This window comes from Suillus fuscotomentosus (genome assembly GCF_016647785.1).
Source record: "Suillus fuscotomentosus strain FC203 chromosome Unknown F5891scaffold_12, whole genome shotgun sequence".
NCBI classification, from domain to species: Eukaryota; Fungi; Basidiomycota; class Agaricomycetes; order Boletales; family Suillaceae; genus Suillus; species Suillus fuscotomentosus.
In genome coordinates this window covers 698549-724058 of record NW_024539524.1, presented here as the reverse complement: position 1 = coordinate 724058, position 25510 = coordinate 698549, and the positions used below count along the sequence as shown (strand labels likewise).

Here is a 25510-nt window from a genome sequence, read left to right as displayed (position 1 = left end):
TGTACTGATGCTTCTGGTCTGTAACATTGCTGGTGTGCTGCTGCCTGAGGCACTAGCATGGTGCGAGGAAATATCAGCACCACGAGATGGATGTCGAAAGGTTAAGAAAACCTACATATTTGCTTTGTGTTGCGAAGACGTCTACAAGGGGAATCCTGTATGGGCGAGAAGGATGGCCGTGGGGAGCAGGTGAGTGAGAAAAGAGACGAGCTACCATATTCTTGATTCTGGAGCCTTTGGCGTGGCGCGTGGTAGTAGCAGCCGTCTTCTTACCACACGTAAGTAGTTTGTTGCGGAGAATTGGCGTAAATGTTTGCTTCTGAACAAATTTTACTGCTGCTCAAGCTTCAAGCAATAACGATTTTAGGCTAAAGAGATATCTCAAAACCTTGAACATGACTTGAGAGTGTGAGTCTATCATTAGACTCACGGTAAGCTCGAACATCAGTATCGTATGACAGTGTATTGTTAAAGCCGCTTTCACAGCTGGGACATAACGTCCGTTAATTGGGTTCTAGGAATCGCATCTTCGTAGGCCTTTCTCTGAAGTCTCACATGGGTAGCCTGCTCAAACGCATATGCATAGCCAATGAGCTTGAACTCGCTATACGCAGTTCCCATAAAAGCAATTCCAAAAGGAAGTCCCGGGGCTTGCGTATAAACTGATGATGGCGTGACAGGAAGTAACTCGACGTCATCTGGCTGGAATCCGAGGGGCACTAGATATTTAGATGAATTTGAGTAGGGTTGAGATCGCAGCAAGAAGTACTAACCTGAAATCAGCGGATACCCTGCGATTGCCGCGGGTCCTGGTGCATGTTCGGTTGGTAGAATTATAGCATCGAGATTGAACTGGGCCAGAGTGACATCAATTCCTCTCGTGCGTCCCAAGTCGAAATCTTCGGCTAGCGCTGAAAAGTAGGCGTCATCAACTTGAGAGGCTTCCGATTGCTTGAATCTAGATATCCTGGCTAAAAGGATATCGTGTATGAGATTTGAGCCGACATACTGTGATTGGTCATTGTAGAATGGCGGTGGAAGATTCAAGTCCGCGCGTTTCTCGCTGAATTCTATCAGTGCAGCGAGAGTCTTGACGCCTGTCGGAACGTCGACGAGTTCTGAGAGGTATTTGTTAAGATCAACTTTGAAGTCCACGTCCAGTACCCGCTTCTCTGCCTTCGATGTCAGTAGTTCTTCTGTATCCGGGAAATCCGCAGGATCAACGATTTCTGCGCCCAAAGCTCGAAAGACGTCAAGAGATGAGTTAAAGGTCTCCTCGATGACCTTGGTATTGCGGATGAAGGAACGAGGAACTCCAAGACGAGCGCCTTTGAGGGCGTTTTTGTCGAGCGCTTTCATGTAGTCTGGGACTAGTCCGGGCTGACGTAAAGTAACTTCATCTCGAGGATCAGGCCCGGCCATGAAATTCAACAATAGCGCGGCGTCAGTGACAGAACGACACATCGGGCCAAGAGTATCTTGGTGAGATGAGATAGGTATTACTGGGTTCATAATCAGTCAGGGAATCAGAAAGCCACTGCTAGAAACTTTACCGCCTGAACGGGATACCAGCCCGATGGTGGGCTTGATGCCCACAATATTGTTCCTGCTACTTGGAAAGACAATAGAGCCATGAGTGTCTGAGCCAAGCGACCCAGCTGCGAGACCAATGGCCATTGCAACGCCACTTCCGGAGCTCGAAGAAGACGGATGTGCATTCGGGTAGTAGGGAGAAAAAGTTTGTCCCCCACGCTCCGACAAGCCATTGGGAACTTGTCCCTTTAAACGTCCCCACTCGCCCCTCATACCGGACCACTCAGAGAGGTTTGATTTTCCTATAAATATAGCCCCAGCTTCACGTAATTGTGCAGCAGCAAATGCGTCTCGAGGAACGACAGAACCCAGCAGTGCGTAGGAACCTAGGATACCCCCAAAAGCTGTGATCTACAAAATGGCAGGCAGAAGCACATAATGTACCTGCAGTCGTGTTCATTCCTTATCCAAATATCGATTGATTAATACTGCATGTACATATATAACACCAAATCTCACCTTCTTCGTGCAGCGTAGCAATGTTATCTTTCAACAATAATGGTATTCCGTGCAATGGCCCGCGGCCGCCTTTGCCTTTCCGTTCATCGTCAAGAGCTGCAGCTTGTGATAAGGCTATTGGATTAGTCTCGATGACCGCATGTAATGCAGGACCCTTTAAGTTTACTTCCTCGATTCTGTTCAAGTAGGCCTGTGATTGATTAGACGCTGCATCGGATACGTACTGGAACAGTAAGAGTCTACCTTGACAAGCTGAACACTAGTGAAGTGTCTTTTGACTAGACCATCCTGAAGTTCCACGATTGAAGCCTCGTAAAGATCAGGCAAAGCGACACCGGACGCCTTGAAAGTCATCAGATTCGAGTAGAGGAAAGATAAGAGCCAGACCTACTAGGTTCGCTGTTTTGGGAAAATTGTCAAAGATAACTTAACGGACACCCACGACGGTTATGATAAATCCAAATATGAATCCTGGGTAAAGGAATGACTGTCTCAGTTGTCACTGCGTGGGATCTTGAGTTGAGAGGATCGTGAGAACATTTCATGATGACATCAGCGAACGCATGAGTCCTTGAAATTGTAGCCATTGCAACTGTAGGATAATGTAATTCTGCTGTCACCAAATATGACTATAGTGATACTCAAAATAGGTTTTGATAACTCGCTTAACACGCTTAACACACTTTCAACTCTCGGCTAAAAGCATTTCAGAGAGTTCGGCTGTTGAAGGTCAGCCCGGCATGGTACATCAGGAAATCAACCTGGAATTGATATGACCAGGTAGAGCTGACAAATGAAACCCATTATGATACATCTAGCTTTAGGATTATACATTATTATCTTTGCTCAACATGTGTATGAAAAAATATATGATTATGCCAAGGATATATAATCTTGATACATGTCTTGCAAGTATGCAACAAATATATGAGAGATTGTATAACTATGACAGGGGCATCTCATTTTGATGTGCCTTTTACAAGTATCAAGCAAGTATATGAAAGAATATATGACTGTGTCGGGGTCACATAATCTTGATACAAGTCTTGCAAGTATGCAGCAAATATGTGAGAGAATGTATAGCTATGACTGGGGCATCTCATTTTGATGTGCCTTTTACAAGTATCAAGCAAGTATACGAAAGAATATATGACCGTGTCAGGGTCACATAATCTTGACAGGTGTCTTGCAAGTATGCAGCAAATATGCGAGAGAATATATAGCTATGACAGGGGCATCTCATTTTGACTTGCCTTTTACAAGTACCAAGCAAGTATACGAAAGAATATATGACTGTGTCGGGGTCACATAATCTTGATATGCATTTTGCAAATATGCAACAAATATACTAGAGAATGTATAGCTATGACAGGGGCATCTCATTTTGACTTGCCTTTTAATATACAAAAATTGTCTCAAATCGTTCAAATACTCTAAAATACTCCAAGTCCCTTTGCGGATGGGCGAGAATTTGTCAAAGTCTACAAAAATTCAAAAAATGCAGGCAATCTGATTATATTGTTCAAAGTGGTGCACATAGGATAGAACAAATCACAGGACAACAAAATGGCAATGATACAAAGTACCTCTGCTATCGGTATGTATTAATATCCACCTGGGTAAACCCTGGGTGTCGGAAACCTCGCCTGCACCCACACCCGCATGAAGGGTATGGGTTTTTGTACAACGAGCTCGCACTCCTACCCGCACCCATGCAGGGTTTCCCCGCGGGTAATAGTACATATATATAAATATTAAACTAGCAATTCTAAAAATATGAAAAAACAATCCTACACTCACCAACTGCAAACAGTGGGCAACGATCAGCATGGCTTGAACTTGAAGGACGATTGACACAACTCACAGGCTGCGAACAGTGGGCAACAACTTCAATCAGCACAGCTCGAGCTCAAAGGAGGACCAATACACTCACAGACTGGGATGACAAGTCACAAGGTGCTCTAATCCTTCTCCTTCTCTCTCCCTTCTCTCTCCCTTCTGCTCTTTCCATCCTCCTCGTCCTCCCAACTTCTCTCCAGTCCTCTCGCTGTCCCACAATTCATCGAGTCCACGCGATCACATCACTTCATCGTTGGCACTTGCCAGTGTATCGTTGGGTTGAACGCTCGGAGATGGCGTGTGCTGGCGATGGATGGGGGGGCGAGTGGTATGGGGGGTGCGAGTGGTATGGGCGTTGCTAGTGGCACGCAAACACGTGCTGATGGTGTGGGGCACGTTGAGATGGACGCGGTTGCTGTAGCGGTTGCGAATGGCGAAGTGAGGGCTGCGGTTGATGGTGGCAGCATGGGCTGCATAGTCCAAGCTATGCGAGGTGCGAGTGATGGCGATGGTGGTGCGAATGATGGGTGTGCAAGAATAAGCGCCGGTGATGTGGCGTGCATGAATGGCGCGCCCGTGGTACTGGGTACTTCCTGCCGGTTGGAACGTGTGCAGAGAGTCGCGCTGGGTTTGGTGTCACTGGTAGGTGTGCGCTGGCGCGTGTCTGTGGGCTCACCGTGTCCTGCAAACTGTTTCCTGCTTCCAACTTCCCCATTTCTTCCTGCCTTCTGTCCATTCGTCCACTTCCTCTTCCCAACTGCTCCATTCTCCTTCTCCTTGCTCCCATTCGTCGTCTGCGCGTGTCTGAGTCGCATCAACACTTGTTGGTGTGTACCGGACGTGTGCGCTTGGCACTGGGGCTTGCTGGAAGTGGGTGGGCGTGGTGGGCGCTAGTCTTGGTGGTGGTTGTGGCTGAGGTGTGTGTGAGAGGTACAGCGTCCGCTGTGGCTGATGCGGGAGGTGCAGCGATTACTGCCAGATGTGAAGGTGCTGGTGCTGGTGCGATGTGAGCGGAAGTGCGTGGTTCTGAGTGTGAAACGGAACATTGTAAAATGAATACTTGTCAAGGCCGAAATTTTCAAAAACGGAGAAAACTCAGAATGCGAGTGCGGCGAAAGGCAATCAAACCAAACGAAGCGACTTACTTAGTAGAATGTGTGCATAAACGAGCCGAATTGTATTAAAGTCAAGAGGCAAAATGATTAATGCTGATACTGTAGACATAAGGGATGAGAGACTGAGTCGAAATCCGAGAGAACGCGAGAAAAAACCAAGCAGACAAGTAGAGTAGGCGAATCACGAGCTCTCACTCTAGTCACCAGATGGAGAGAGAGCCACACTGGTAGTAGTCAAATAAAAATCATTGAAAAGTAAAACTGGGGGAACTGATGTGTTAATGGGTCCAAAATGACCTTTTACCCTGCCAACGTCCTCCTCAAAGACCTTGTGCCGAAACCGAGTCATTGCCGAAGGTGCCGCGTGGAACTTGCATGAAGACGAGCGTTTCGGGGAATGAATATATACTATTTAAGAATCAGCTCTTTCCTTCATACTTTAACTTATACCAAAATCAATAACATACCTGAAAGCTATGGGTCAGCTGAACACTGTAAGTCACTTAGTGTTTTGTGTTGGTGTTAGTACTCACTGTTTCATCTGAGCGTCTTTCTCGAATCCCAAATTTGAAGCAGAGGGGCAAGCAAGTACAAATGTATCAGCAGGTGGTGATTAGTTTTCGATATGTACGGTGCGTACTACTAATAGTCCATAATTTAATTTTTATTAACTCGATGTACACGATCTAGTGTGAGGATGAGGGAGGGGGAAGATGTGGAAGGCGAGGGGGCGATAGGTGAGGAGGCGATAGGCAAGGAGATGATAGGCAAGGAGACGATGGGAGAGGATGATCAATAACAAAGTATTGTGAGGATCATGCACGGCGGGAGGTAGGAGCATGTAATCGAGACATCTAGGAATAATTTTGAGTTCGTTAGTAATGCATCCAGCTTGTAAGAGCACATGACTAACATGGCTTCATCAAGCACAACGACTCTGTCGTCTTTCACCAACACACGAGCCAGACTGAGCAGAGATCTCTCCCCAATGCTGAGATTCGCTCCCTCCCTCTCAATAGTACTGTCAAGGTCGCAGCGGTTGGTGGGAGCTTGCTCGCTCCCGACGCCATCACTAGAATATGACAGTTTCGAGGTGGTACTAGAATCAAGCAGACAAGATCGATGCAGTGCATCCCATAGCACCGCGTCACTGTGTTGGGAGAATGGATCCAGGTTGGAGTGTATGGTCCCTGGGGATCATTTAGCACTTCGCACAAGAGCACGTAGATCTACGATACTAACCGCTAAATAGAAGGGGCTATCGAGTTCGTACGTTAGTCTTGTGTTAGATCATACAGGGAAACTTTACAGACATCTTGTGGGATAATCGAAATCTTGGAGCGGAGATCTTTAAGACCAAGTGTGGATATATCGACACTAGAAAGGATAAACCAATCAATATTTCGTCACAAGTAATGATCCACGCACCCATCAGTAGTGATTGCACCACCAGACACCTCAACAATTCAAAACAGTGCAAGCATCAAAGAAGATTTGCCAGCACCAGTCCTGAGGGGACATTGCATTAGCATACATAGGTAGATCCAACAAACCAGCTAACCTTCCAATGACGCCTATCTTTTCGCCTCCCCTAATCTTGATGGAGATGCCCTTCAATACGTTGGGAAGGCCCGGCCTGTAAGCCATCTTAACATCGTTGAATTCGACGGCACCATGTTCAGGCCATTGCACCGGGGGCCTTCGTTCTTCGATCTCATATGGAGCCTCTTGAGGTACCATATCGCCTGCGACGTACTGTACCACTGTGAGATGTCAGTAAGAATTGAGGTATGATGGAATTGGGGGCTCACGTCGCTCCACTGAATTCATGTAATTCTGAGGCGAATAACAATTGAATAGCCTATGGGAGATAGTAAGGAAAGCCTTACCTCAACATCTGCTGTCTGTCTGGTTACCAGACTACACATTTGCGACAGCGAGGCTGTGACAGAGGTTAATCGATCGTACAGACTGTAGTGGCGACATTGGGAGACCCACTGGTATACGTCAAAACCAACCCTATTTGAGTGGTGTTTATCCCGGAGACGTCGATCATCGCGAGAAGAGCAACCTATTGAGATCATATTGAGTAAGCACGAGGTATCTGTCATTGAGTAGACGCCTACAAGGAAGACTAATATGGCTCCCATGAAGTCCAACCTTATTGCAAGCCATCTGAGGGAAGGTGATGAACAATGACCGCCAAGATATGCATAACTTGAAGGTTACTTGCCTCTGGTTCGTGACCACGAGTAACAGAGCTCTGTCCTCCAGATCAATATAGTATCTATTGGCAGCAATAATCCGCTTCATTTCTCCGTAGCTGCGGATTGTGGGCAGTCCTGTTAAGGTCTCTGAAAAGTGGGCATACAAAAGAGAGCGAAGCATAGAGTCTGATGACCAACTTCAACGGAGGCTTTCACGTCAAAAATACAATAACAAACCCAGACGCTTGACTTCGCGAGCACCAGCTCGATAAAAGGCGGCAAAGAAGCCGTAACCGATAGCAATGAAGAACACAGCAATAACTAGTCAAGCATGAGCCACATCCTCACAGATGATATCAATATGCTGACCAAAGTACGGTTCAAGGACAGAAATGATGACGATAGAGCCAACCACGCTGGACAGCATGATGACAACTGGATCTCCAGTTAGTTTCTATAAATGAAGCGTGCAATTAACGTACGCAATCTCGTCGATTCTGGATCATGGATAAGTGACATCTCAGCATGCAGTGATATATGACTCATGTGGTAGTTGATTATCAATACCTGGATGAAAAGTTTCAGCAAGTACAACATAGCAAAAATCAATGAGATACTGACCGTCGATATCTTCGCCAAAAATGCTCAGGATTCGGCCCATAGGCTACAGGAACACAATAAGCATTGTTTTTAGCGCTTCCATATACAATCATTCACTGTAGTGTCAAAAAAGGACATAGACGCATAAAAGACATTGCGTACGGACTTGTGGTGCAGGCTTTGAGATGCATAATATGAAATGAAATCCATTCCAGCACCACTACAGCAAGTTGTGTTGAGCGAGCGTGCCGCCATCAGCGATAGGAACTGACTTACAGCAAGCATACTAAGATCGCTTGAGCAACCCCTAGGCAGCCGTACAGCGTCTGATAGAATGAGTTTGGTCGGTTGAATTTGCTGCACCAGGATTTAGAAGAGAAATAAAAAAGTCAATAAAAAGATACTGACTTGGTCTCCCACCAAACTAGCGTGTACTGCCCATTGGGAGTGGAGGAAGATGGCTCCAAGCTGTTGTCATCACTCAGACACATTGTCGCATCAGAGTCAGATGCAGACGGCAAAAGTTTCGGTATCCGACGTCGTGTCCATGATGGCACTAGCGTATGCGTTGCCGGTATAATCCGTTGTCGAGGGGATAGACACTTCAGCCTGTAAATGCACATTTTGCTCTTGAGAGAACGGAGGTCGGGGGGCATATGCGCGGGGATCCCCTGCTGCCCAAAGCTCTAGGTCGATGACAGTGGGAAAGTAATTTTGAGCAAGATTAGGTCCATTCGCATATGAACCACCATCATAGCCATACTGGGACCATGCGGGGACTTCCAGCGACGCTCGAGGGACGGAAGAGGGCTGTGGAGAATAGTGTTGGCTCGGATCGAATGGGGGAAATTGAGGGAGACCAGCCACCGGAGCGGTGAACTGGTTCAACGTTGGAAACGACATCTGAGTATTTGGAACATCCGGTAAAGATGCTGAAGACCTGGAAAAATGAATGAGCAATGGTGGACACTCAGTTGGGGTGGCACATACCAGTGATACGCCTTTAGGTATTCATCTTCCTCGCAGGCCCGAGCCCATCTGCCACAGGCCGTCAGTTGAATCGATGTTTGGATTGAGGTAGAACTACATACTCAGCCCAGATGGCGGACACATCTTCGGGATAAGATAACTCTTGGGCGTCTTCCGAGACCGTGTTAGCGATGGCTTCATTGTGGATTCCAGGTTGAGAACACGAAAGGATAGTCCTGCTAGAAAAATTATGAGATGGAGCGTGTCATCTGACTCGAGATTGAATACTAACCTATCCAACGACATCTGAAGACTGTCGTATGAGGCACTAAATGCGGAAGGCATCATCAGCATATACCGAGTCGACATGTGAGTAGACTTACCTAGACATATCAATCAAATGGTTAAGATGAAGCTTCAAAACTGTTTCAATCAAGGGAAACATCTCAGATGAACTTGATCGCACCTTTCCAGGACACAGAGCCTGTCGACTGCTTCTCTTTGACGATCAAGCGACCTTCAAGTTCACCACTCCCAGTAGCCTGCTTTTTGGCTCTTTTTGACTTCAACTTCACATCCTCGATGGTAATGCGTGTCTGTGGAATGACTTCCTCTTCCTGGGTTTCCTCTTCCCCCTCCGAGGCATGGCCACCGAACTCTAGGTCGAAACGTGCAAAATCACCACCGCGAGAGACCAGATCCTCATAGGTCCCACTCTCCGTGAAAACACCGTTCAGGGTATAGATGTAATCTACTTGAGAGAGGAAATGGATCACATGCATGACCAGAATGACAGTAACGCCACGATTTCGCAGGGCACCCACGATAGCATCTTGGAATAAGGACTTTCCAACATTAGCATCGACTGAAGGCGTTCTCCAATATGATAGACATGAAATAAGTGACATAGCTCACCTGCCGAGAGCGGGTCATCAAATATAACAATTTCAGGTTCAAAGTACAGAGCACGAGCAATGTTTACCTGGGTGAAAGATAAACATCGATCCTTAACAGATACAAGCCATGAACTCACTCTCTGCTTTTGGCCTCCGCTGAGGTTGATTCCCTTTTCTTCAATCTGAAACATAATATAAGCGGCGATATCAAATTGGATTCACCCACGTACCTCAGTTAAATCCCCATCTGGGAGCAGTTGGAGGTTTGGAAGTAGACAAGCAGTTTCAATAATGCGCCAATATCTATCCTTCTCGAATGGTTGGCCAAAAGTGATATTATCACACTAGGGTAAGATATTAGATGTACTTGCCCTTGAAGTTAGGGCAGAAACCATGCTGACCAACGTAGCATTCTGAATCCACGCGGTCTGTGGACAATAACCAACGCAACCACCAAATGAGACATGCCCGGAGACCTTCCTCATCTCACCTAACAGTCCTTGCAATAAACTGGACTGTTCATGGGTCAATGGTCGCTTCGAGAATGTCATTCGACAAAATTACCTTGCCACTCCCGACAGGCCTAACTACAGCGACAAGTTGACCTCGTGGAATGGTCATGGTCACATTCTTCACCTGAAAAATAGGTGTATCCTTTCCAGGAGCGGGCTTTTCCTTTTCCTTTGCCATGTCCTCCTTCACACCTCTGTCCTTGCCCCTCAGTGGACCACCGCTGCGTGCACCCTTCGAGCTGAAAGCCTCACCAGAATCTTTTGCATGCGACTCCCACTCAAATGTCGCGTCCTTGGTCAGAAGCGCGGGTTCTTGGTCCTTGTCAGTCACGAGTGTATCTTCGGAAATAAGTTCCACGCGGAACACGTGTGCGAGCCACTGAATCGCGTTGGATGCATCGGGTATAGCCGATAGAGCGCGAGGCATGAACGTCATTGGTTGCCAGAAAAGCTATTTATCTCTTGGGTAAGTGCGTGTCTATGTCTGCCGCAACAAACAATTTCACCTGGAATAAACTGAACGAACTGAATATGACAGCAACATTGAAGTTGTGTGCTGTCAGGGTGTATGTGACGAAAGCTAGTGTGGCAGCGAGGACTGGCATCGAGGCCGCGAGGGCCAAGCTGCGTGAATTGAATTAGGAGGCGTTGCTATGCTATATCCATTTAGACTTACTTCCCCGAAGTTACATGAAGAATCCTTCGAATACCATGCAGTTCCTTTTTTCGAAGGTAGAAGATTCCTAAGCAACTTTCGTGAGTATGTTGTTGATATTCCTTGACATCGTGCTTACTTGGAAGGAAAGGAACTTCGTATGTGAAATATTTGACAATCCATATGGCTCCTGTGTACTCTTTAGCATCATTGCGTGTCCTAGCAGCTCCAAGGTTATGTACCGAGTACCTCTAGCAGAACTTTGACTTGTTGATCAGTCTATTTCATCGATACTGAGCGAATACAGCGCTGCAGTGTCATTGAATCGGAATCGTGAAGGCAATTAGCGAGAAACCAGCGAGTGCAGATGGCCCGAGCTAGTTTCCAAGTTAGAACAAATCGAACTCTTTATGGTGTACAACAAACCTCAGTCAAAAGATAGAAATGTGATTAACGAGCGTGGCGTTGTTGATTTTAATGTGCGCTTTGCCCGTCAGGTTCACTCCACACTCGTAAATACATGTTATCAGCGCGGCTCTGGCCAGGACCCCTGTTGCCATCGAACGTCAAAAGAACTTAGCAACATTAGGTGAGCCGAGTGTAATTTATAAAGTTTTACAAACCTGGTGGGTGCAGATGCTGGCCATCACAGTGAGCTCAAAGAGCCCAAAGGCCATGGCAATCCCACGACCGACATTAGGGCCAGGTGTTCCTGCAACGATTGCAGCGGAACGCTCCTGTGCAGAGAATGATTTGCTGCCGGGGGAGGACAGGCATCAGAGGCCACCACAACCATACACAGAGGTTGCTATTTACCCAAGGACGATAGGACCCATGAGTTGTGCAGTATCACCAAAGACCTGACAAGTGGTGTTGTACATTGATTATTGATTATGACAGCAATAAATGAGAGGAACACTCGTACCTTGAATATACCTCCAATCCAGTACATCCCACGAAAGACATCATTCAAAGTCCAAGTTCGGTCTTCCGCGCCCTTATTTGATGGGTGGTGCTGATGGCAGGGTCTACGCGATGCATCCTGGATAAAGGATGATGTAATTGAGATGCTCGGAGGTATACCCCGAACTTGAACTTGCTGGAAGGTTTTGTCTGAGCGGTTCGCCTAGGGTTAGGATTGGTGTAAAACATCTACCTATGCGCACCTCAGCTTAACTGCCTGGAATACGGACACTAAGCAGATAAAAATTGGTAACCAAAGTGATAATGATAGGGGCAACACAACATAAATAAAGATAAAGTCAAACGTGCAAACGGCATAATATGGAATATCATTACAACAGCCATGCATGTCCTTCAAGGAAGGATATAGCTACAACAATGGTGTCACGTGAGCACAGAAGCATTGGAAGATATAGAGCCATCAAACCAATCGTCAAACCAATCATCAGACCGATTATCAGAAAAGTTGCTAGGTAGGCGTGATTCATAAGTCGTTGCACTTCCAGAAGATGTGCATGTGCCTACAGTCACGTCAGTGAGATAACAAAAGCAAAGACTGCAAACCCACCATCATTAGTACACCCAATCCCAGCAGTGCGTGCAATGGCTTCAGAGAACATGTCTACTTCGGACTGTGCTCGTCATTTCATCAGCTGCAGAATGTGAAAATCCGACTTGAGCACATCCAGCGGTTTGTCCTCCTTTGTTTTGAAGTCGTTGGGGTTGTCGAGGCAGATGGGCTTCGTGACTGCACAAGATGCACTGACATAGTCACCATATGTGACACTACTAACCCAAGGTTTTATCAAGCAAGGCAAGGGAAGAAATGAATTGTTGGGCTGCACGTTGTAAGAACACCAAGTCCACCATAGCAGAGTAATACTAACCTTTAATACGTGTTGGTGAAACTGAGGAATTTCTCGAGTTCGCGGGAAATCCGTTTGAAATTGCCATGACGTGGAAAGCCACGCCTCGCATTTCTCTCGAGTAGCTTTTGACGGTTGAGAGTGAACAAAATTGACCGAGAAGTCATCACCATGGACCGAGAGAGGCGTTCGTACATGCACGACAGGGTTCTCTCTCAGCATTGTCCTTTGCCATGTAGCTGGGGGAAAAATCGGTGTCAACAATCATGTCATGAGAGCATGCCCTTACGTGGGTGGTATTGGGTGTTCAGCTCTTCATACACATTCTCAATAGCTTTACTGAATAACGAAAGCTCCATTTGAGCTCGATACCTCCTCTCCTCCATCAAGCAACGCCCTCCTTGCACAAGGAATGTGATGTCAGTGTACTCTTCTTGCTGGAGCTGTCTCTCCACTGCGGCCACTCTGAGGCTTATATGAAGGATGGCGATAAGATCAAGGGGGTCAACCCATCCAAACAATACGGATGTTGTGATCAGGAGGGATTCTGGAAGCTGGACTTTATGTTATGATAAAATAATTATGAAAACATGAGAGTGCACTGACAATGTCACGCCCCTGTTTCTGGAGCCAAGATTTCAGGGTGTTCTCGGTGTGCTCACCAAGCAAGTTTCTTGTCGAAAGAGTGTTAGGTGTAGGAAGCAAAGCTGAACATATATTTAACATATCGAAGTAGGAGGGGGGTAAGAAGAGGCTCACATGCGATCGTTGAGGGCTTACAAGCGAGTATAGAGGCTGTGGCTGTGCGACGGCGGTTCTGGCAGTGGTGGCTGTACGACAGCGGTCTATAAAAAAACACAGTATATGACTAAGTGATTACGAGAATCTACTCACCTTGAATTTAGGTGATGAAGTTTATTGGACAACGCGCAAGTCCTTGTGAGAAAATCATCCGAGTCCGCGGTCGGTAGGCTTGAGTATCGTTATTTACTGAAGGGTCATAGATGTACTTGGCCGTTCGCATGAACCATGCCTGCGGATCGCAGCTGCCAAAATCAAACTTGGGGTGCTTTGCTTACCACGACAGCATCTTAACCCTCAAATATCGCAAGAAGATTTGTAACACAACGCAACGCCGGATACATTCAAACCTGACCGATATAAACAATATATAGAAAGCGACTTCTACTTCAGATCGGCTTATTTGCGGCAGGCAATCTTGACAACGTCAGTTTTCCTGGATGTTGCATTCCCGTTTATCAGCAGCACAGAAATGAATTGCATGTTAACTCACTTCAAGTTGCAAAACCCTGCAAGGTAAATCAGGAGAATCGGGAGTTCTGGGTCACCTTGCTGTGCGAACAGGTCCATTGCCGTCTTGAGAAGTTCGTCATAAATCTCGCTAACAGAAGGAAATTGTGATAAGTTAGTGCTGACTCCCCCTGCCTTGACCATATCTATCAGATAGGAGAGGAGAGCACTGTAACACTAACAAAATGGAACACTTAAAAAAATAAGCACATAACGTAAAAGCAACTTACGCAGGCCCCTACAAACGCTAATGTCGCCGGGGGTAGATGTGAGGCGTGCCTGAAGATAGGGCGGTTGATATCAGCCATAGTCCTGATCACATTGGCCGATTTAGTGGGCCGGTATACCAGATAGTGAACGAGTGATTTTGCAATGCTCATGCGAAGGAACCGCACGAAATCATTAGTCTGCGTGGCAAATAAGACATTAACATTCAAAGTTAACGAAGAAAACTAACAGCAATCGGGAAACGGGTCGAGTTGGGAGACATAAACATGTTCATCAGTTGTACACACATGGAACACATGTCACTCTGCAGAGCGAAGGGGCATGGGTTTTGAAGGGTAAAATTGTTCATCAGTCCACCATCTGCAATTGTGATGGTAGCTGCCCGTTTCATGAGGGACAGAAGGGCTGACAACCATTTACCGACCTATTCTAGGTGAGACAAGTAGATGGAATCAATGAAGAAAACGTACCATCCCCAATATAGCGTCTTCTGTGATATGGGTATGCCCATCGGATGATATAACTAAAAAGAGTCAGGATGTCCGGAGAATATTATATGAATGAGCTCCTGACCGCGACCCAGAGATGCGGAATCTATCCCAACCGCAGTGAGGCTCCATTGGAAGAGCTCGCTGACGAACTGTTTCCTTTCCTCGGAGTAATTGGCTTGTGTGAGTAGAAATGGATTAATGGGTATCCCGCGGGCAACATCAGATCTCATCTCGAGCCGCAAGTGAACGAGGACCGCTTTCCACTGGGGATACCAGTCTTGGATGGTGCTTAGAGTATCTGTACTGTCTGCTTGCGCTTCAGGCTGCGTGACATTGTCATCAAGATTTGTCGTGCAGCCAGTCATGTTCACGGAAGGAACACCGGAATCCACCAGTACCTCAGCGACATTCAGAGTTTGACCCAAGGGTAGTTCGCCAAACACGGGAGACTCTGGCTCCGACACGATGGGATGTGACTCAAACGGCTCATAGTCGTTGAACTCCGGGGCAACTATAGAGGTTTGAAAGGGCTGAAAGAGCTGGGATAAAGTGACAACAATGTCAATAGGGCCACGTCCCTGAGGATACTGGGCAAGAAGGGCCATTGTTTTCTGAATGCCCGGAGTGGGCTAGGATTTTGTCACGCGAGATAACTTCAAGATTGTAAGACGGGCTTACCCAGTCATATGTGATATAAAGAAGGTGGTCAGTTACCGTGTAGGCCTGGTGAGCCAAATCCAACTTCCCAGATGGCTCAGCATGCTACAAGACTAGTCAGTGGGAAAGCAAGTGCAGTCCAAGTGCAACACGGTACCTGGGTGTATATGGGCACAGACCCAGGTTCGTACATGGAATGGTGCACGATTTCCATCCCGTTGTGCATGATCGGTGTCGCAATATAGCCAATCAAGGAGATCTGGTGTCTAAGCTATAGAGACGGTCAGTGTATGATGCCTGAAGAATGAGCCACCTACGGTGCCAAGGGACGTGGATAAACACTGGTGTATAGTGAGACATTACTGCAACTCTCAGAAGAAGAGAAAACTTACATATAGAGGGAACAACGTTGTTTCTTGTTCGCCGATGGAAACATAACCGACGAAATCGAACCCTGCGTCTAGGCTGACGAGGCCCTGGAGGAGAGAGATAGTGACGTTGAAATAGCAAGGTCAAAAAAAAAACGCACAGAGATAGGCATCATGCTAGGTGAAAGGTCGCTGAAGAGATAGCATTCATGAAGTTGAGATTCCATGATATCTGCAGATGAAGACGTTGAGAATGGACGAAAAAATACTCATTTGAATACAATTACATACTTTGACCGCGGTTGACCGCATTTGGCCGCATCCATACGCCATCACCATGTAGTTGACGTATTACATGAAAACGACTCAGTTATGGCTCGAATAGTCGACCGCGAAAGCGGTCCCAATAGATTTAATGGTTTTGACGGTCGCGGAATATTTGAGCTACATTTGCAGTAAAAATTAAGATATGATCTAGTTTTCGTAGTCTAGATCTACTTCGCCATCATACATCTCATTGAATTGATCTGGTAATGATTCGTTAGAACCGAATGGCTGCTCAATGTCCAACCCATCGTCAGTATCATCACTTTCATCGTCACCTTCATCTACTTCTACGTCGTCTGTGAGGTCTTCCACATCACGGTTAAACGATGCCTGTAAGTTAATGTCTTCTCGTTGAAGCTCAACCTGTGTGGTGCGATAGTGAGAATATACATGTCCGACGCCAAGCCCGAAGTGAAAGCGCATAAGCATATCGCGGTCAACGAACCTAATATGACAAACTCGAAATCAATATTCTGATCCACGTTGCATTATGACCAACTTACCGATTGACATAGTATTCGCGCCAGTCATCTTTGTCCCCCGCACATGCTGACACACCCGATCCATCAGCATGTCTCTTGCCTCTGGTGAAACGAGGAATGACGTGACAACCCCGAAGGACATCGGCAGGATCAAGAAAGTCGAACGAGTGCTCATGGTTCAGGGGCAGGAAGTTCACTCGATCCAGGGTTGAAGTCGCCCAGGCGGAGACTTCATCCATGGGCTCGTACCAGCGGATCCACAGGAACTCCATTCGTATCGGAGTGTAGTCAACCATACCATGTCCAATGAATATGACATTGACATGGTATACGCCAAGTACCTTACCATAGTTGTACCTGTGACCATGGCACCCGATATCGTTGTCGGAGCGGAGCACCATAATGTTGCAATGCGAAGTCCTTGGATTGATAACGTCCTGGGCTCTTCAGACATTGTAGGTCGTATAGTTGAACCTAGCGATGTTATGCTGATATATGCGATCATCCTTGAGAATAATTGTATTGATATCCTGTTCGTCTCCTACTCCTGAGGGGGTAATGATTTGATGTAAGAGGTGTTCCTTCAGTTTCAGAAGGAAGTTCTGCAAGAGCGTGTTAGAGGGTTTTCGATAAAGCAGTATATGACCAACTTTTATGGCTGGATCACCCGGGTGGCTGATCAAGTACGATCCTATATGTATAGGGTACTTCTGTGTCAGGCCAATATGATGATGAGCCTGAGGGCTTCTTGCTACCTCAGAAATTTCAACATGGGGGCGATTGAAATTAGTGTCAACAATTCGACGAATGCGAGCCTGACGGCGCTCGATCCAAGTCAGCTGTTGAACAAAAGATTTACGATTGGTGCGACGATATCTGGCTTTGGGGGAATGGTGTTCAAGTTTGCCCTGGAAAACTCAAGTCAGGGCAGTTCATAGCGGAAGATTATATAGGACGGACCGGTTCAGTACTGTAGGAATCAGATGTGCCATACCGACGAATGGTAAACACATAGTCTCCCAACGCGTGAAATTTGTATGTTTGAATATTGAACACTTTGCTGCGCTTCAAATTCTCCGAGGCGTCCACCTCCGCTTGCTCTACGACACAAGTAGATTGTGTACATTTATGCCCTGCCTTCTGGTGCACCGCCTTCTTTGCACGGCGTCAGGCACGAGCCCTGACTTCCTGGCCAAGTTTGCGGGTCCCGTAAACATTGCAAACTGTTGCCTTGAATTGACGAAACTGTTGACCGAGTGCTGACGTCACGTGGTCCATAATTTCGAGCGTCAAATCAGAATGCATTCGGAGCTTGGCTAGCCCATGCCAATGAGCCATGGTGAAGAGCAACTCAAGAACAGTCTGATTATGTGGCTCAGGAAGAAGGCCGTCAAAGACAGGGATGGAGCACTGTGCATTGTGTCAGCCTATCTAAGTTGAATGGCGGCAAGATCATACCTGGAGGAGATCTTCAAAGTTTCGAGCCGCCAAATGTTTCATCTCGGAAGAATTGGCCGAAAACTTTCGAATGGTGGCTGGTCCAAACGTCGGAGTTTGCCTGTATCTGATGACAGAGGAGTCAGCTGAATCAGACAAGTAACACGTTAGCATACATCATACCTCTGGTCCAATTGATGAATGAGACCCGGGTCCTGCGCCGTAATGATCTGTAACAAGTGAATAAACAACATCTTCCACACACCGATCTCAAATTCATGTAACAAATCCACCACAAGAGCATGAAATATACTGAAACCCATATGCCCCAGGTGGTCTGAGAATGCATTCTAAGACATAGTAAGCTATGGTTGGCGAACGAACTGGAAGTCTTACTGAGGTAGGTACCCACGGCTGTGGCTTCAAAATGTGTTCCACCGCTGCGCTGCCGACTGCGAAGCTTTGCTCATAAATCAGCGAGCGAGCATCATTCACCATCATTCTTCTTCTCTCATCACTGCGAAAGAGGGTTTGGTGTTGTTTTCTATCTAGAGGCATGCCCATATTATGAATATGATTCTTCGGTATAAGGCAGCGGGGACATGGACACCCTCCTAAGTTTCTAACCATAGCTATGAGTACTCTAGTAAAATTAGAGTCAATACTATTCAAGGTACAAATTGAGTATACGGACTTTTCTGGATAGTCTGCAGAGTAAGTGAAAATCCTCGGATAAAATCTGCGTTTGATGCCATCACAGCAACACACTACAATGCCGTGTTCGTAAGCTTCGAGGAACTCATCGTCCAGCAGAATCCTCCATTGCTCATGAAAGAACTCCCTGTGGCAATGTGTTGCGCACTTGCTGTTCAAGCCTTTCCCATCTGTAAAGGCTTTGAATGAATCGTGGAGCTGACAATACGACATTTAAGTATGCACCATATCGAACAATGTAGGAAGGCATACCGTTTCAAAGTAAGCGACATGGTTGCTCAAGTTGAGAAATGGTTTGCAATGGCGATACTTAGACTCGTTGCCGAAGTACATGTAGGTAGGCCACAACTTGGCATTGCCAAACAAAGTGAGTTGCGTAGCATCAGACCAAAACATGAGGGCAGCCACCACTCGAGGTAAATCGCAACCAGGTTCCCCTGGTGATTCTTGTAAGTTGCTGTGAGCTTTGTGAAACACGGCGGATGTGTACAAGTCCCCATAGATGGAGACTTCGGCATCCAAATGAGGAGAATTCCAATGCAGCTGGTATGGCTCGTAATGGAATAGCTTATCATCTCGGGCGTTAGCCAGCTTCTCTTGCAAAACACCCACGAGAGAACAATGATACAATTCAGCAGCGTGATAATGCCGTGAACCTGGTACTTCAGCAGTGTGTGCAAATGGCACCTCAATAGACACCAGTGATCTTTTCCATCCGGCGTCTTCATCCTCCCATTCCTCTCCATCTCCCTCATCGTAGTCGTTGGTACCAAGCTGCGAGTTAATTTTTTTCCAATGGGTAGAGTGTACATCGGTAGCCTTGAAGGTACTGTCACCCATGATCTTCATCAGTTTCGTATAGTCTTCTTGCGATTTCTGCACTCCTTGATTCCAATACCAATTGCCGAGTTCAAATGAAGAACGGTTAGGATATGGATGATACTGAGACTCGCCGCTCGCAGAGGGAGGCGCATGTTCGTCATCGTTGACTTGAGGGCTGCCCTGTATTAACGACAAGTCCGCAATAGTAACATACTCCTCTGGATCGTGGGATGGCACTTCAGACGAGAAGTATTGACGCACGAGCCCAAAGACATTTCGGGGGGTGCGTAATACCGTGCGTACTGGTAAAGCAGATGGATTATTTGAAGCGACAACAGATACCACGGGCACAAGATGACGGTCGCAAGCTTTCAACGGTATAGTAGGCGGAGGCTGTGGAAGCACGTCTCTGAATCTTAATGGCATCTGGCGGTTCTGACGCCTCGTTCTGCGCTGTGCCAGGGACATGTCCTCTATGTCATTTTGAGCTCCTTCACCTTCAGGAGGGCCACCCACGCCCTCAGTAGCAATGGAAGGATCAGGTAGAGATACTACTGTCACTTCGAGATGTGATGTTGAAGGAATGACATGCCCGGAGGCCAGGTGGTCGGAGGATGGTGTATGAAGTGATCCCGTAACCAGCCCAACCTCGATGCGCGGCTTCTTCCTGCCAGTTAATAATTCCTTGAAAGACGATATGGCTGACAAAAGACGCTTTTTCGTTTGAGAGCATGACCGTCGATGGTAATTGAAGTAGTTTTGCGCTGTGAAGGTGCGCTTGCAGGCGCAAGTGTAACCAGCAGTTGACATGACAAAAAAACTGGAATATGGACGGATCGCACCACCCAAGACATCGTGCGACGATCGAAGCCGAATAGACTAAACAGGGATCACGCTACCGAAGTGGCAGAAATTTGTGATCGCAGAGTACCTGAAAATGGAGACCGCGATTCACCAGGCACCTGAAAAGTGGAAACCGCGCGAGGTTGAGTGGCTGAAAATGGTGATCGCGCAGTGGTAGCATATCTTGCAGAGATGCATAAATGCCCACAATGAGCTCAAGGCGTCTTCCATGCTCCAGGAATGTCTCGACTCTCTTCTCCATATTCTGAAACGCTGGAATGTCCTCAATTTGAAGCTGACCCCAAGATCGTTAGAATGCTGGTGGATATTTTGATTTCCCGCCATGGGATACTTCACTATCATGGCCCAACGGGGGAGCTAGCCACATATCAATGGTAAATCAGTTGATTTTATGGAACACTTACTCCACTCACCCGAATGACAGGCCAACTGACAGATATGGGCACAAACTTCATCCGTCGCAGTTTCTGAAGTATCGCGAGATGCATGCGTTCCGTTACCCATCTTGCCTTTGCTCCAAAGTTGATAATTATGTCAAGGCTTCAGTTTTTCAACGAACTGCAGGGATATGCAGAGGAGAATACGTCGCCGAATGTGCGACCAGCACTTGCGGCTACATGCGTGAGTTGGGTTCCTCAACATCAAGGCGCGCGGATCACTAACTCTTAACTTAGTAAATGTAGAAAAATTCTTCGACAAAGCCTACATACCAGCTATGCATTATCCATGCAAAGGTATACACTTGTATCTTACGCATGTCCTCACACGTTCATACTCTCAAAGATCATCGACCAATCTGCACATCCATTAACGGACGGAAATGGCGACGTTCTTGGACAAGGTCCACAACAGTGTCTCCCACATCAACATTGTAGTACAAATTAATTGTCGTAGACATATCTATAACTGAAATATCAGTGTCTTATTTTAAGTTTTGAAGTTTAGTACTAACAAGTGATTTATCATGTGATGTACCCAAGACCAGCAATGATATTATGAGCCTGACGGGGCCCGTCAGTACATCCATCAATTCTAGATAGATACATTAAAGATGTCCATCACAGTGAGCGATGGGTATCTCACCACCTTGTAGCGTGTGCAAGGTCCTGGCGTGTCAAGGCATAGCTTGCATTGGACAGTCAATATGACCCTCAACACGCAAAAGTTATATTTAATTATGACGCGTATGGCGTCAAATGTCACAACAGCTACAAGTATCGTAATAGTACCTAGTAATATGGTTGTAAAGGGAAAAGAGAACAGGATGGCAAGGAGCAGGTTTATATATGGCTTTACTCAGAAATCAAACTCCGACGGCACCACCCGAAGTACAAGACTGTATTACTAATAAGTTGCGAGTCACGACAGCTACAAGTATCATAATATGTAGTACCTAGTAATATGGTTGTAAAGTGAAAACAGATCAGAATGGCAAGGAGCAGGTTTATATACGGCTTTACTGATAAATAAAACTCCAACGGCACCACCCAAAATACGGGCCACCGTTGTCATGATCCTAGTAGCTTGAAGTTAGTGAGTCCCTGAACGTAGTACATCGTCAATGCCATGTGCGCGCCTCACTTCTATCATTTGAGCGTTGTAGCGGCGGTGGCTCGCCAGTCCCCGACTCTGCCATTGTCAACTATGTATTATGGACATCTCACATTGTCGTCACGTCTTGTTTTCGATTTTAGCCTCATGTGCATGAGTGAGGATAAGTGCAAGTGCATAGGTCTTGACGATACATCATATTATTTAGGTCTAGATAAGAGGCCAATTGGCTACATCGTGGCAGTTTAATCATCAGCTTCGCACTGTCATCTCCAGTTTCCACTTTGATTTTCCCCAAAGCTGCAGTGGCAAGATCATACCATAATACTTGAGACTCCGTTAATGGTCTGCCACAAAGTTGCAGTGCAAGAATCGTAGTTAGGTGTTGGCGAAGAATCTTGAGCGCAACATTGGCCTGGGGGCGAGCTGATATCTGATTTTCTGATCAATGGACAACATGTTAGCTTGGATCTGGGTATAATGCTATGATGTCAATGTCTTGTATTCACTTGGGACGTTGTACTGACCTTGAATTCACTCTCCCCACATAGGAGTACGAGAGCGAGATCGTCGATGGGTCCGGTCTCCCAAGCATACATCTTCTTCGAGTGCCTGTAAACCTCTTCAGTACTTGTTGCTGTCATCATAATGGACTGTTACATGAGTGTAAAGTAGACGAGATGGTTAACACCAAAGTCAGCGGGCTTCCTGCCAAAGTTAGCAGAAGTAGGGTGAAAAGCAGCAGATTGGTTATTCGATATAGTGCGCATTTGTCCAGAGGAAGAGTCGATTGCCAGTACTTTAGGATAAAGCCCCGCAGTGAGAGCCGAGTTGTTGAGAGCAATATTAGATCCATTGCTATCCAGAGGCAGTGGTACGCTCACGAGCGACCAAAACGTGCACTGGATAGAAACATCGGTAATGGGGAGGCGTTAGACGCACTGTTACATACCGGCTGAGTTCTCGAACGAAATTCCTATCAACAGTGATAAATGAAGAGTCGACTAAGAAGCTGCAACAGACTTCTTAGCCAAACAGCGATCACGTATCAAAACCATCATACCCTAGGAATTGTTGACGTAATTCCTCGATCTGTTGAAGATTCTGGTGGCTAAGGAAATTAACCTGACAGATCTTGCGCACAAAACTGGGATTCTCGGATGCTCTACGCCAACTCGAAAATGCATTGTGGATCATCAAGAAGTCTGAATTATCTGAAGAAGTGGAGGTAAGTTCGTTGTCTTTTAATGTAGTGCATAACTAACCAATGTGGAACGAACTCTTAGCACGGTCCGCCTCTTGCTCCATACCCATTGGTACTATGAACGGGGACTTGGAACTCAAAGCAGCAGCGATTGTTAGCGCAGGGTCCAGAGATCGGAATAATACCGCGGTGAGCAACAATTTCCCTACATGCACGTCTGTAGGCAACATGCTCAGAAGCCTACCCATCGGAGTGATGTCCTCTGACGGTGTAAGAGCGCGGACCTAAGCGACAGATGAGAAAGGTAAACACAGGAGTTCTGGCATCGACTAGTGCTGAGATAGCTCTTCGCACATTCACCGGCATAGGAGGATCCAATGCGCGGGACAATACATCCTCGACTCAGATGGTGGTGCCAATTTTCACCTTCATGATTTTAATGCATAGGGAAAGGTCTGATAAGCTAAGCCGCATCATCTCTGGCAAAGGATGTTCTGCCAACTGAGCATGTGGTTTCAGTAAAAGACACAGCTCAGGAATGCCCAAGTCTCACCGACGTGTCATGACGAATCTTGGTGAACAAGTGGAAACACAGTCCATTCTGCACCCGTCCTGCACGACCTCTATGCTGAGCAGCATTACTTTTGGCAACAAAAGTTTCGACCAAACAACTGAGCTGGTGCTTTTCGTCAAACCTAAAAATAGTCAGTGATTGTTGACTTCAAGAGAGATGGGTAGTAGTGACCTCATCTCGCGATGTTTGCCGGTGTCTATGACACAGGTAATGTCAGGAATAGTGATACCTGTCTCAGTTGGTTCAAAGCTTGAAGAACTGCCACCGATTGTGCGATGTTGGTTGCTGCAAAGGAGTAATGAGAATGATGCTTGGCTTCGAGGAGCAGATGCAAATAAAAACCTATAACGATTTTGCGAACTCCCTGAGGAGGGATGTCAAACACTGCGCTCTGATTTTCGCTCAACAGTGTCTTCGTCCCATTCAAACCTATTCTTGTTCTCGTGGGATTTATCATGTACTGATAGATTATTCGAGTAAGTGGGCATATTGCAAGGATAGTTTAAAAGTTGGTCCACGATTCATCGCGTAAGGCGAATTTTCCTGGATGGACCAATCTGCATACTCTATAGCATCCTCTAAGAAGTGAACATCCACAGGGAAGGTTCGACCTGGGACATGTAATGTGGGGCATCCATTGAAATAATTGGACAGTTTGTCCGCGTCCACTGTGGCCGACATGAGAATGATCCTGTGATGCACTTGGTCAGCGAGCTGCGTAGGCTAAGACGAGCGTGCTTACTTCAAATCCGACCTCTGGGAGAGAAGAGATTTGAGAACAATGAGAAGGAAGTCTGACTCAATGCTGCGTTCATGGACCTGTATAATTGGACATGTAAGGAGCTCGGGCTTCGGAAATGGCTGCACAAACCTCGTCAATAATGATGTGCTAGAAATAGTATTAGCTGTGTCTTTACCCTGATTTACGTTTTGCTCACTGTGATCTCGTCAAATGCAGTGCCTTGACCATTGGGGCCTGTGCCTCCCTCCAGCATACGAAGAGCGATACCATTCATAACAAACGCCAGGCGGGTATTTCGCGTAGTATTGCTTTCCAATCGAATTGAATAGCCGACTAGCGAGCTTAAAGTTCCAACGGCACCAGCAGAGTCACCTAGCTCACGAGAAACTCGTTGAGCGAGAGATACAGCTGATATTCGACGCGGCTCTGTACAGTATATCTTGCAAGGGAGGCCACGAGCCAGCTGATCCTCTAATATGAACACAGGAACTTGTGTGGATCTGCCACTGTAAAATCAGAGAATAAGTAAGATGTGCCTTTTAAGAAGTAATGCCACTTCACCAGCCAGTCTCGCCACTGAGCACGAGGATCTGCGAACGGTCAAGAATGGATAGGATTTCACTCTTATACTTTGCAATAGGAAGCTGATTGTTATGCTATGAAAGAGAGCTTGAAAATGTAGACCAAACATTCATTTCTGGAGTCACTTACAAGCATTTATTGATACGCAGGTCGCAATTGTCGCGCTCTGAAGTCCGCAATGACATGATCAGAGCTGATGTCATTGCGAGGCAGATTCCGAAGTGGTATGGGGTCTTTGGCCTCTGTGGTAGCCCTCGTGTTCTTATATCGGGGATATCAGATGGTGCAGGTATGTCTTGTTTTTCAACATGTGGACCAGCACTGAGTGGCTTTGCTACTTTCTTCTCTCGTGTCGCTGACGGCTTTGGACTCGATCCTCGTAATCTTGACTGAAGTAAAAGGGTGTCAACCCTAGCACGTTCTGACCGATACTGCGTTTCTGCATCTTTTTCGTCAAAGAAGTAGTGTGACTTCAAAACCAT

At 46.5% G+C, this 25510-nt stretch overlaps 5 protein-coding genes across 5 annotated transcripts; all 5 read right to left on the bottom strand.

The window, feature by feature from the left end:
• Nucleotides 1–480: 480 nt before the first annotated feature.
• Nucleotides 481–2440, bottom strand: F5891DRAFT_1210430 (amidase signature domain-containing protein; the record flags this gene model as incomplete). Its single annotated transcript, XM_041369172.1, has 6 exons — nucleotides 2296–2440; nucleotides 2053–2242; nucleotides 1978–1995; nucleotides 1554–1919; nucleotides 774–1502; nucleotides 481–719 (listed from the first exon to the last, which is right to left on the bottom strand). The coding sequence occupies exons 1-6, from the start codon at nucleotides 2404–2406 to the stop codon at nucleotides 481–483; spliced, it is 1653 nt and encodes a 550-aa protein (XP_041229263.1). The 5' UTR covers nucleotides 2407–2440.
• Nucleotides 2441–3811: 1371 nt separating this feature from the next.
• F5891DRAFT_977780 (uncharacterized protein) lies at nucleotides 3812–5355 on the bottom strand (the record flags this gene model as incomplete). The annotated part of the gene is made up of 8 exons (XM_041376737.1): nucleotides 3812–3820; nucleotides 3853–3890; nucleotides 3917–3939; nucleotides 3986–4099; nucleotides 4138–4685; nucleotides 4727–4917; nucleotides 5037–5105; nucleotides 5304–5355. 8 exons carry the CDS (start codon nucleotides 5353–5355, stop codon nucleotides 3812–3814), a joined length of 1044 nt encoding a protein of 347 aa, XP_041229262.1.
• Nucleotides 5356–5881: 526 nt separating this feature from the next.
• F5891DRAFT_1210426 (ABC protein) lies at nucleotides 5882–11797 on the bottom strand (the record flags this gene model as incomplete). Its single annotated transcript, XM_041369171.1, has 30 exons — nucleotides 5882–5897; nucleotides 5920–6196; nucleotides 6316–6383; nucleotides 6480–6515; nucleotides 6568–6769; nucleotides 6818–6842; nucleotides 6896–6948; nucleotides 7005–7077; nucleotides 7127–7181; nucleotides 7240–7399; nucleotides 7451–7534; nucleotides 7583–7648; nucleotides 7696–7710; nucleotides 7835–7877; nucleotides 7931–8033; nucleotides 8090–8170; nucleotides 8513–8592; nucleotides 8923–8942; nucleotides 9249–9647; nucleotides 9698–9764; nucleotides 9816–9860; nucleotides 9909–10022; nucleotides 10080–10193; nucleotides 10243–10641; nucleotides 10697–10814; nucleotides 10867–11096; nucleotides 11301–11395; nucleotides 11465–11601; nucleotides 11662–11705; nucleotides 11771–11797. 30 exons carry the CDS (start codon nucleotides 11795–11797, stop codon nucleotides 5882–5884), a joined length of 3246 nt encoding a protein of 1081 aa, XP_041229261.1.
• A 395-nt stretch (nucleotides 11798–12192) lies between these two features.
• Nucleotides 12193–15956, bottom strand: F5891DRAFT_1185313 (uncharacterized protein; the record flags this gene model as incomplete). Its single annotated transcript, XM_041366541.1, has 17 exons — nucleotides 12193–12329; nucleotides 12377–12440; nucleotides 12492–12647; nucleotides 12696–12913; nucleotides 12964–13228; nucleotides 13281–13381; nucleotides 13434–13519; nucleotides 13969–14154; nucleotides 14232–14392; nucleotides 14443–14637; nucleotides 14684–14736; nucleotides 14787–15333; nucleotides 15383–15466; nucleotides 15519–15632; nucleotides 15679–15702; nucleotides 15754–15837; nucleotides 15891–15956. 17 exons carry the CDS (start codon nucleotides 15954–15956, stop codon nucleotides 12193–12195), a joined length of 2541 nt encoding a protein of 846 aa, XP_041229260.1.
• A 6222-nt stretch (nucleotides 15957–22178) lies between these two features.
• Nucleotides 22179–25510, bottom strand: F5891DRAFT_977778 (P-loop containing nucleoside triphosphate hydrolase protein; the record flags this gene model as incomplete). Its single annotated transcript, XM_041376736.1, has 13 exons — nucleotides 22179–22226; nucleotides 22454–22538; nucleotides 22587–22828; nucleotides 22869–22902; nucleotides 22990–23140; nucleotides 23192–23414; nucleotides 23684–23825; nucleotides 23876–23989; nucleotides 24270–24395; nucleotides 24447–24523; nucleotides 24576–24593; nucleotides 24643–24952; nucleotides 25158–25510. 13 exons carry the CDS (start codon nucleotides 25508–25510, stop codon nucleotides 22179–22181), a joined length of 1923 nt encoding a protein of 640 aa, XP_041229259.1.